The sequence below is a fragment of the Girardinichthys multiradiatus genome, chromosome 5 (genome assembly GCF_021462225.1).
Source record: "Girardinichthys multiradiatus isolate DD_20200921_A chromosome 5, DD_fGirMul_XY1, whole genome shotgun sequence".
NCBI lineage: Eukaryota > Metazoa > Chordata > Actinopteri > Cyprinodontiformes > Goodeidae > Girardinichthys > Girardinichthys multiradiatus.
Window position 1 is genome coordinate 34523302 of NC_061798.1, and position 12415 is coordinate 34535716.

Genomic DNA, 12415 nt, shown 5'->3' on the forward strand with positions numbered 1-12415 from the left:
TGGGCTCTCTCTTTCCAGAAAAAACAAAATATTTCAAAAATCTAAGCTGCAGAAACAGACTTTGGTGACTTGGCATCATAACCTATCCAACTATACACATTGCTCCAACTTTTTTGTTCATCAGCTAAATCAGTGTAATGATTCTTTTTGGTGGCTCATTCCTCCAGGCTCTGCTCGATCCTCTGTCCTCTCTGTTCTCTGTCTTCTCTGCATCATCTCTTTCCATTTGATTATAGCTCTTTTAAAATCAAACTGCTCTTGGGGTGGACCAAGTTCTGAAATCATCATCAGATTGGTGAGGTTTGTGTTATTAAGTGAATTTCTGAATCTTGTTTTTATCCTGTTTTGTGTGCTGATTCCACTTTCGCAAGACACTTGCAATTGGTATGACCAGCGCTATCTTAATTAGCTTCTCCATTTCAGTGAATACACCACTATGTTTACTCAGGACAGCCTCTGCAAACTCTTGAAAGGAAAATGAGGCATAACGGTCACTGGAAACCATAATTTGCTTCAGCAATGCAAACTCGACCCGAGCATCCGTTGCATTTACAATACTTGAGAAGTGTGCCAGTAGGTTGTCAAGTTTATCTGCACCATAGTGAGAAAAATTATCAGACTGTTTTGCCACAATGGTGTTTTTTGGCTCCAGAACTGTGAACCATGACAAAATATCCAGTGTGTCAGAGGGAAATCTTCTGTCAATTTATTTTATCAAGGATCCAACATACCTACTCTTCATGTCATCAAAGGCTGGTTTTTGAGTGTGACAGTCAAAAACTTTGTCTCCTTTAAACTTGTTACCCTGTAGAGACCTGAAGAATCCTGCTTCTGAAGGTCCAGGGTGGACTATTAGTTCTCTCAGTGCTGCTTTGGTACTTTCAACCATTGGCTGGGCTATGGAAAAGTCCAGATCTTCTCTTTGAAAATGTTTTGAGAGAAGGACCACATGCATCAGTATATCCTTCATCACGTGACAAAGGGCCACAAAGTTAAATTGTCTGACAGCTATCAATAGACCTTTGGCTTTGTCAGCATCCTGAGCATCAAAGGCCATGTGCTCCAGTACATCTCTCAGGGATTTCAATGATTTGCACACAACTGAAACAGCACTGTGAATTGACAACCACCTCACTGTATGTGGCTGAGTGAACTTCAGATGGGGTTCATCTAGTTGTTTCTGCAATTCATGCAGCTTGTTGCTTTTGATAGCAGAGTTACTGAAAAACACAAAAACTGATCTCAAATCCTGCTCAAACTTCTTCACCTGTAATTCGTTTTCGGCAATAAAGTAAGCAGTTTTTAGAAGCCCTTTTGTTTCCTCGTCACACTGTGACTGCGCTTCTTCAATAGCTTTAGCCATCACGATTTTTGCTGAATCTGCCTCGTGTTTTCTTTTCACTGCAGCTGTATGAGAAACGGCATCTGAGTGGTGGTGCAAAGTTGATGTTTTATAGCACTGGCTCGTAAAAGGCACAGCACCGCACATTTTACAAATAGAGCAGTTCATTTCACCATTATTATGTTCAAGCCATGGATATATTTGGAGCCAGTCAGCCTGAAACTTGTCTTTGGACGGCTTCATAAAGTTACCAGCGCTACCTGTATGAGAATCCAGAAGTTTTGGGTCACTCCCGACATCACTGGCTTCGGCGCTGCCTCCAGCCGTGAGTTTTTCTTGAGGTGTTTTTTTGGGAGCGGGTTCCCCTTCAGCTGATGTAACATTCGATTTGTCCCAGTCGGGCCAGGCGTGCGCGCCAAGTGACGGTGGTGCAAACGTCCACGTCCTTACATTTAGCTGATTCCATGCGGGAATGTCCCGCATTATAAGACCTATATTTGCGGGAATCAAAAATGTAATGCGCAATACCCGCAATCCTGCTGCAAATTGCAGGCCCTGCTAATTTTGTGAGATAGGAATTTTGGGTTTTCATGAGCTGTATGCCACAATCATCTGTATTAAGACAATAAAAGACCTGAAATATTTCAGTTAGTGTGCAATGAATCTAAAATATATGAATGTTAAATTTTCATCATGACATTATGGAAAATAATGAACTTTATCACAATATGCTAATATTTTGAGAAGGACCTGTATGTTTATGGTTTAACACAATACTGAAAGTCCTGAAAACATAAGGAGGCTGTGCATAACATAATTAACTACATTTAATGTTATTTTTGTTTTCTTTATGAGACGTTGGTGTACGCGTGTGTTTATCTGTCTTCTGGCCTTTATGCACTTTTATGTGAGAGACAAGTTTTTGTTCCTTGTTAAATGAAACCAATTTCCAGTAATCCCCCCTTTGAGAGAGGGGATTGGAGGAAACTATATAGGAGGCTGACAGCCAAAGTCAAGACCCATTCATTTACAATAGACTTGTGTTAAAACCGCCCAGAGGAAAGGATTGCTTATAGGACAAATACCATTGTATTTTTTTTTTTTTTTTTTTTAGAAAGCTTGCAGTTCAAATCCCTGGCTGGTTGTCATCATCCATGATCTACAAGAAACCCCATGGGAAGTTTTTTTCCTCATTTGTTTTGAGCAGGATCGTCTTCTCAGACTTTACACCTTTATTCCTAATTAGTGAATGCCGTATCTATTCAATTGTTAATGTAGTCCTGTTCATGTCTGAAACTGGCCTTCCTCTGCCGAATGTGACAATGGTCAGTGCTAATATCGGAGTAATTCATGAATACTTCAATTTTAAAGAAAAGTTAGGTAAACTGTACAAACGTTATGCAAGTGGAATAGTGTTCACCATCAGCATTATTATGAATGTAAGACTAACAGCAGTTTATGACATCAGATCATCTGAACATATTTAGTGATTTTCTAGTAGGACTTGGTAGCACCTTGCAGTTTTCCTTTACTATAGGGAAATCATTGGGATAAAGAAACATTTAAATTGATTATGTTGTAAACTGAATAAATGATAACAACTTGTATTATGATTGGGATTTTACTGTTTCAGGAGCTATTCTACTGCTTCATGGGAGCATAAAAAAACTGCATTAATGTTTCCAAACATTGTTAAATGCAACTATTGTCTACATGTTAATGGTATAGTTTTTCTGCTTATGTAACTACTGCAGTGGTAGTTTGTACTGTAGACTACAGTACAAAAAAACTACTACTACAATCTGTAGTAGTAGTTTTATAATGTGTTTGATGGTTACTTTTGTTTAAAACTATTGTTGATTGAAGTCTGTCAGATCTCGATTTGTTTTTGTCATGAAACACTCTTCCATTTAAATATCACAACATATTATAGCATGGTGATTTCATATAAAATTGATACTTGATATTTTGCATCATGCAATATGTCTTGTTCATGTGCAGTGCTCAGTCTCAGTGCCGATGCAAATTATTCTGAGTTTACACCCAGTAAGAGCCTTGGCTTTCTAAAAGTGTTGACGCCATGTCTCAGTTTACCTATTGATGCCTATTAAAGGCCACAGCATACGTTTTACCCACTTCCTAAGCATAATAATGGGCCGCAACAAGTACAGAATCCATTGTCTTATAGCCTTCTCTTTAATGTTGTCACGAAGAAGTCCATTTTGGCACATTCTTGACTCTTTTTCCAGGCGCAAAGTTTGGTGGTGTTGGTGCTTCTTAGTTAGTCTGTTAGAAATTGATGTTGCTGTTTCAGATGGGAAAACAAAGTATGTTGACAAATCTTACCTGCATTAGTTTAACAAACTATTATGTGATATTGTTAAAAATGTTTTTATTTCCAACTTTAAGAATCCAATAAAGAGCAGTAGTGAGGAAAAATATGTTTATGCATGGCACAGTGACTTTATGATTGTGTAAGAGGATGGCTAATGAAATGGCTGTCCTTCGACATGCCCTCCATGACCTCCTGCAGTGTACTCATCAGTGAAAGAATCAGTTGCCTTACATCTAATGTATCATCATCCTCCTCCTGGCTACCATTTTTCTCTCTTCCCAATTTACTCTTCTCTCTCTGCTTGTATTGCTCTTATCTGTTTTCTCTTGTATTGTCTTTTTTTTCCCTCTTTTGGTCACTCTTATTTCATTGAACATTTTTCTACTGTTGTTGCTTGAAATACTTAGCATCTGACAATGTTTATTGTTTTTTTGTACAAATGTTACCACATTTTTGTATTTTGACACAATTGTAAGTAATCAACCCATTATACTCTCTTGATATTAACATAAATATGAGAAGGTTTCTGAGAAAGATTATAGGTCCCCAAGCAATTATAGAGAATACTTTGGTAATAGTTGATTTTATAAGAAATTATTATGGACAATAAAAGAGGAAATAAATACAAGAAAAAAGAACAAATAGGGAACTGTTGAGAAATGTCAACGGCAGTTAAGTGCTGTTGATGCATTTTGCCTCCTAGAAATTTACCTTCAATATATGTGTGTGTGTTACAGAGAGGTTATGACATCCATAGAGTGACTAACACAGACCCAGAGGGATAATGCAGGGTATCTGCAGAGCATTTGTGCATCTTACTCACTCTGGCATCCTTACACACAGACATAAAAAGCACACTAAACACACACCTGGATTAGATGTGACTCATTTTAATGCCCTCAGTAGGGTAGGAAATGAATGTTTTTTGATGGTTCTAGATTGTTTGGAGTGTGTGTGCAGTTACGTAATGCAGGGAGCAATTATAGTGATGCGAAGGAGTCTGTTTATCTCAAGGCATTTCCCAAAATCTCTGTTCGGGACTCACCTAAATGTGTTGAAAATACTTAGGTTCATTAAAAAAAAACCTTGTGGATTTCCTTTTAAAATGGTCTAATAACAGGGATCAGGATTGTTTTTCCTTCCGATGACAATCCAAGTCATTCAAGAATAGACGTTGGCTAATTGTGGGTCATAGTCTGATGCTTCATTAAAGACGAGCAGTGTTTCTGCTGCTCTAACATGAGTTGATTCAGACACTGGAATAATGTTCTGACATGTCACCTAAAACATTTTGTTTCATTTTATTTGTTTCCTCTGTAAAACACTTTGTGTTACACATGGCTGTATAAAAAGAGATTTAAAAATAAAGTTTGATAAAATTGATATAGTTAGAGTGGCTTATGTTATCCTGAGCTATATCTAGTAATGCTTTTATAGGCTTAGACTGCTGGAGGACATAATGACCACTTTCACACTCTCTGCTACATTCTTATACTACTCTCCAATTTTGTGTTACTTGTTGTTATTTCAGCTTTTAACTCCATGTTCTCTCTGTTTTTTCTCTTTCTAGAAGCTATGTCTGACATGGCTGTGTGTTTAGTTCCTTCCTAGAGCGTGACATCGGCCAAGCTGCTGCTGCCAACAACTTAATGCTCACCTTTTACAGATGATACATTTGGCCCTGTCTTTCAGTGTATAACCTTGTCTCTCCTAGACATAGCTACTGGCTGAGCTTCTACTGTGACTAACTGTATGTGGTCTCTTTCATACTCTAGACTTGAAAACTGGCTGAGTTCATCTGCCTAGCTGCCTATTTCTGCTAGATAAAGCCACTAAAGGAGCTAAAACCATTAATGTCTTGCTTTTATTCTATAGAAAGTACTCCTGGATCAGTGATTCTGTGTTCTTTCTTTGTCTCTGCTCTGTTCTCTCAAAACCCCAGTTGGTTGTGGTAGATGAGCCTGGTTCTGGTGGAGGTTTCTTACTTTTAAAAGGGAGTTTTCCTCTCCACTGTTTAATTGGAATGTATTTAATTGGAATGTATGTACCTAACTTGAAATCTGTTTGATTCGACTGAATTTACTTTGTAAAGTGTCCTGAGATGACTTGTGTTGTGAATTGGCGCTATATAAAAAAACTGAATTGAATAAAAACTTCGCCTTGCTCCTTCTGACAGTGTATTAATGCAGAGCAGCTTGCTGAAGTGCTAGGCTAATGTTACCATCCTTACTCTTTATTTTGATGTCGCATTCATAATTTAGCCAGTAACAAATTTCAGTTTGGTTCTAGTTAATTGTGTGGACAAAACTTACATAAAATGTTGTCCTGCTTCATAAACTTAGGGATTTGGTTTTTAAGTCGTATAGTTGAGTGATTGTGTTTAGTCTGCACTAAGCGCAGCTCCCTCTTTTATGCCTAGAGCTGTGTGTGTTTACCTAGGCGTAACTGGCAGAGCAGGTCACATGACACAGACAGCGACACAGCTGCAGCCTCCCTCACCATAAGCCTAAATTAGATCACTGAAATCATTAGCCTTAGCTGTGATAGTTTTGCAGGATGTGCATACAAAGTGATTGTTAAAAACTGTCTGTATGAAACATGGACACACTTCTCCCTAGGCATGTGACTGACATAATCACAGAAGTCATTGAGCTTCATCAGTGACTTCCAATATCAAATACTGTGATCAGAACACAAATGCATTAACTTGAACCAACTGGCTGGCCCATCCCCCTTCAGTTTAAATATTTAATAAAACAACCAATTCAATAAGATTAGCTTAAATGTTTCTGCAATAACAAAAGTTGGAATTACTAAACTAAGTTAGTTATTTGTGATTGCCTAAGGTCTGACACAGACACAAGTAGATCGCAGCATGTTTAGACGAACTTGTACCATGAGGTGCTGATTTAGTAGGATTGGGACTTGAAGGACGCTGCTAATCTCCTCCAGCTGTTTGGTGTGCAGAAGCACATTAATGGCTATAGCTGTGGACTTCTCTTCAGACATTACAAGTATGTCAAAGTTCATTAGCTAAACATTTTTACTTAATTTTCCAAGGTCAAGTCCTCCCATGTGTGGACTACATGAGTCCACATGCATTTTGTTAACATTATATGACTGAGCTGAAGAGATCTCTAGGTAGTGCTCTTAATAACTTTTCAGTACCCAAAAAATTATGTTTATTAGCTTCGGTAGATAAATCAACAGTTAATGTCAGTTACGTTTCTTTGAAATAGTGTAGTGCCTAATTGTACGTTTTTTTTTTTTTCACATTTTATCTTGATTTTGGTTTTATTTATAAAGTTGGTTCCGTACCGAGTTTTGTTTGTACATCTGCACTTCAGCCATTTTTTTTTCTGTCGAAGGATTTGTTGTTGACATTGTAGTCGTTACTATGCAGTTACTGCATGGCGTCTGTTGTCTAAAACTGAAATTGTTTGGTCAAAATTAGATTCTAACAGAATGTTAAAAACTTCCTTCCACTCCTTACTTGGCAACTTTAGCCTTCAAGTAAAATACCTCACCTTTTAAACGTGCGTATCAAACCTCATTTCCTTTGACTTTAGTTAAATCTAGAGATAATTTGCCACTAAACTATTGATGCCCTCTTAGAACAATGCAGTAAAATATGGTAAGTTCACTTCAAATTCACTCTAAGATTGAGTTTACTTTCAGGAAACAGTGGGGTGCTTGCACCTAAGTTTGTCTTCAGTTTATGAAATGGATTAAGGCATCTGTTTTAGACTTGATGGTCTTTTTACTATAAACTGTTTAATTTATTTCTGTTTCCACTGACTTTTTAAAGCTTGTATTTTAGTAGTATTGACAAGTGGCCTTTTTGTTTATTTATGGTGTGCAACATTGTTTTACTAGACATTTAACATCATTTGGTATTTTATTTTATTTTTTTAATGTTTTTTCCCCGCGACCCACTATGGAATAAGCGGTAGAAAATGACTGACTGACTGTTTTTTGCTCTTTGTTTGTGAGAAAAGGTATGTGTATAAAGTGTGTGTATGAGAGAGAAAACACAAGTGAGACAGCACATCATTAGGATCTGTAGGATTGGTGTTCAGGACTGACGGGTCCCCCTGTAAGGCAAAAGGCATGAAGGCAAAAACGAGGTAGATAAATTAAAGGCAGAAAAGCAAAAATTTACAGAGTTCTTTGTAATTCACCTGGATGTGGACTCTGGTGTGTAGGGTTTTGAGTTGCACTCTTACATACTGACCTCTTCAGAATCTACTCCCTTGTTTTAAAGATGGCTAATAGGAGTGCACGTTATCCAAAAGACCCAAAAAACACATCATGCTGTTTTACTTCTATTTTCTATTTTCTGCCTTCCTTTGTTCCAAATTCTCCTTCAGCTTTATAGTTTGCCTGAGTTGATCTGGTCTCCAGGCAGTTTCCTGAAGAGATTTAGTGTACACTTCCCTTCAGCAACTCTTAAGGCCTGGTGCCTGCTGTTGACCTGTTTGAAAGTAAGAGTGTTCGATAAGCAGTCGAATGGAGGCACATTGCTGAATTATTTAACTACTGTCCGCTTGAACCAATACTAAAAACGTGTGAGCAAAAGCAGAAGCTGATATACTTTTTTCTTAGGTGATTTGATGCAACAAAAATCTATAAAGGTATTATTGTTTTACCTTCCATTAAACTCTTCTTATGTAGATTTAGGCTTATATTTGTGTGTTAGTTGATAGCAGCTGAGTAAAGAAGCGGTGAATGAAGCATGTCATGCAAGCCTTTACTCTGAGGTGACACTGTATGCAAAACATAATGTTAAGATACAAGGTCTAATTAAGAAGGCATAAAAAGAGCACAGGTATAGCTCTGTCTCATTCAAAAACATTGTCTACTTTTGTAGTTTAAACCCAATGTGTGCCTCCTGTTTCTAAAGGTACAGTTTTATCAAAAGAGGTTGAAAAACAAGTGTTTCATCACAGATCTGACTATTTCATCACTCTTCAGCCCACAAAGTGGAAAAGAGCATGTTGGCTGTATCTGAACAGGCTTCTCTCGAGAACCAGCACTGGCTGCATCATTCAGATTTGGAGATGTAGACTGTATAAGGACACTGAACCCAAGGAGCAGTACATGAATTTATCCCTCAAGTATTTCCTCTTCCAAATCTGTAGCATGAGTCTTTGTTTACATGTTTGCTGTAAGTTGTTTATCTGCAGAGTTGTATTCCAACTCTGATGTTGAACTCTTTTCCAAGATGGGTGGAATTGATTCAGCGGCAGCCCTTAGTATTTCATAAGCTTCTCATGTTCCTTCTTGAAGTTGCTTTCATTTGGGAGTGCTACATCAATACTATGGAGTATTACCATTAAATACTGGTTGGATGCAATATATGGTTGGATGTTATAGTTCAAGTGATGGCAGTTTTAATGCCAGTAATATATTTGGCCTGTTGTGTAGACTTTTACTGCTCTTGATGCCAATGCTTGATATATATTTTTAATAGCTGAGATGTCAAAACTCACAAGGAATGGTGGGGACATTGTGATCAAGAAAATGGAATTGAGTGTCAAACGAATTGGTGGCTGAAATACTATAGCCTATAAAATATTGTATCATAGTAGTCCTCTGTGATTGCAATACCGCACACGCTGTTATTGGAATAACTATTTGCGATTCAGTATATTGTGCAGATCTACTTAAAACGGTTTAATTAGTAAAACGTGCCAAAACAACACCACAAATGAGCAAAAAAGGGACACTTTTTTGTTTGTCTCAAAATATTGCTAAAATTGCAGCTCATCTTACTAGTAAAATTATAGAATCGTGTATAGACTTGACTTGTGAGCTGAGCTTTGCTCATTGTACACCTTGTACCTACCCAACTGCACATACAGTATGTGGGAATCTTAACTAAAAGTATTGTTTGTGTGCTTTTTCTGTGTTTAGAACCTGCTGTCTGAAAAGGTTGAACAGATGATGGAGTGGTCTTCTCGGCGGTCTGTCATCCGGATGAATGGGGACAAGTTCCGCCGTTTCGTCAAGGCCCCACCCAGGAACTACTCTGTTATCGTCATGTTCACCGCTCTGCAGCCTCAAAGGCAGTGTTCTGTTTGCAGGTATGCACGTACAAAAGTGGAGGCAACGCCAGAAACAACTGTCAAATCCCTTATTGTAGCGGCTGTTGCTTTCTTGAACAGTGAATACTGTACATTTTCAAGTGTTTCACACATACCTACAGCTGTGCTGGAAATCTGCTGATATTTGACATACTAATTTTGCACATATGGTAAATTCGTAAAATCATGTATGCCATAGATACTGCAGCAAGTGGCCTTATGTAACATTAACCTGTGGGTTACACTGACATTTTTAACAAAAAGTCTCCAGCTAGTCACACTGCCAAAGGTGAATAAATAAATACCACAAAATAAGGCCATTGAGACAAAGTTTTACCCACTTACATACTGTTGTAGAAAAATTCGTATCCAGAGACTGATGATTGTCACTCAGAATCAGCTTTATTTTAATCTCGCAAGAGAGAAGGATTTTACAGCATTGGAGATGTGCTCAGTAGTGCTGCCAAATCATTCTGACTAGACAAAGCAAAGGTTCTCCTTATAAGCTACAACAGTTTTCCATGTAACTCTCATGAGACCCAGAGAGATGAGGTCCCAGACATAATCTTAACAGTGTGGCATACATATTATCTCACACAGGTGCAAGGAGATGTCTGAGAAACCATTACTCTAAGACTAAATAAGAGAAGAATGGAACAACACTGAGGGGTTCTATTACTTTTGTCAGTTCCTGTAGAGTATCAAAGAGCAAATCAAGCAAGGCACTAAAAATTTCTATAACACTTACACAGAGACTTTAAAACACTTGAAATATGCAATATATGACAGTCTCTAGGTTTTATCTTTGATTTAAATATATTACCTTACCTGCTTTCAAATCTCCCTTTTTCCTGTTTATTATGAGTTGGTGGACTTTCACTCACTGGGCTAACTTAAAGGCACAGATAGCAATACACACTCATTCCAATGATTTAGAATCACCAGTTGACCTAAAATACGTAGAATGTTAAGCTCTCATACAACCTATGCCTTAATAGGGGATTTCATATAATCTGAAAAAAGAAGACTACAGATTTGAGTGGAAAACTATTGTGCTCTTTTCTGCATCAACCAGTGAAAGTGCTATGAGTGGTAAGAATTTAATTTCAGCACAATGGACCGTTCTTGGAGCTGAGAAAGCTCTGCAGCTGTCCAACGTCTTTAAAGCAGCTTCAGTTAACCACTGCCATAATGGAATTATTCAATTATTTTCCTCACATAATTCATTGGGATCTGTGCTCTGTGTCTGCTGGTTATACAATTCCAATGCTAAAATTCATCCTAATTACAGCATTCAATAACATGTATAATATCTAATCAGAGAAAATCACTCAGTCACACACACTAGAGAGTATGTGTTTGTACTAGGAAAAGGCATTTCAATGTGTGCTTAGAAGAAGAAATGGGAATAGCCATTCATAATATATACAATTTCACCTTTATATAAACAGTGCTTATGAGTGATGATTCTCACATCATTTAGGTGGTTCTGAACAAAATTCTAAATCTATGTGAAAATGTCTTTACTGATATGAACTTGATTTTAAAATGGGTTTCTAATCCAACAGTTAATGTGAGCAACTATTTTTAAGACTACTGCTGATTTGGTATTTTTTCTGAAAGAAAAAAACAGCATCTCCAGGATGAAAGCTTGACTTGAAGGTTGTCTATAAACCTCAGTTCTCCCATTGAAAACATCCTTCCTGATGGTGCGGAGTTGGCAGCTATACACATGTAAACCCTTTCATACCTTTTTCATTTTTTACAGCCGAAACTTAATAAAATAGAATGAGAGTTGCAGAAGACCCATTAAGTACAACTTTTTTTTCCAAATCCCCCCCCAAATAAATTCTAAGGACATAGAAAGTATACAGTATATTCATCTTGTCATTGTAGATTATTTTATTTCACAGTTGTCTTGAGATTCAAGTAAGTTTAATAAATAGTGTGTTCCAAATTGTGTCATTTCTTTTAAATTTCCATGTGAAAAGACTCTTGCACAAGGTAAGAATAAATAAATTGTCCTTTTTTTTTTAAATAAATACTTTTTGGATCTAAACTTCAATTTTCTTCTATATTTAATCAGTATAACATAGGTGATTTGATTGTGTTCCATTCACTTACTTACCAGGGATGATCAGGGCACTGTTCCTGTTTTAAAAAGTGTTCAGATAATGCACAGCTTGTGTTTGCACAGTGGGGCAGTGAAACATGCAGAAAAAGCTAACAGAGTTGTTCTCCTGCTTCATAAACTCGGCACATTGCCTTTAATGTTGTAATACATAACAAGTACTACGGGAGCTTTCAGCGCAAGTCTCTGCCGCATGGCTGCTGGTTAAGCATTAAACATGTCACATCAAACAGTTGGGGAGGGGAAGCAGCCTATGGGGTCTGACTTTTTTTTTTTTTTTTTTTTTATTCGAAAGCAAGTAGAAAACCCATAGCTGTTGGACTAATTCACAAAGACTACTTTATTTTGCATTATACAGTAGATTCAGTTTTATTTGTCAAATTCTAACATTCCATCCATGTTTGTCTCATCACTGAAATAATAGAGCCCCAGTATATAGATAAACTAAAAATCCTGGTGCTCTCCAACACAACACTGGGTAAACTGTGTCAATATTTGTTGCATTAAGCAGTGTTGTAGTG

At 37.3% G+C, this 12415-nt stretch overlaps 1 protein-coding gene across 1 annotated transcript in view; it reads left to right on the top strand.

Moving 5' to 3' along the window:
• Positions 1-12415, top strand: part of tusc3 (tumor suppressor candidate 3) — a 91019-nt gene that overhangs the window by 32029 nt on the left and 46575 nt on the right. The window contains exon 2 of the mRNA XM_047366837.1: positions 9594-9763. Coding sequence (XP_047222793.1) covers positions 9594-9763 — 170 coding nt within the window. The remainder of the gene's footprint in view (positions 1-9593; positions 9764-12415) is intronic.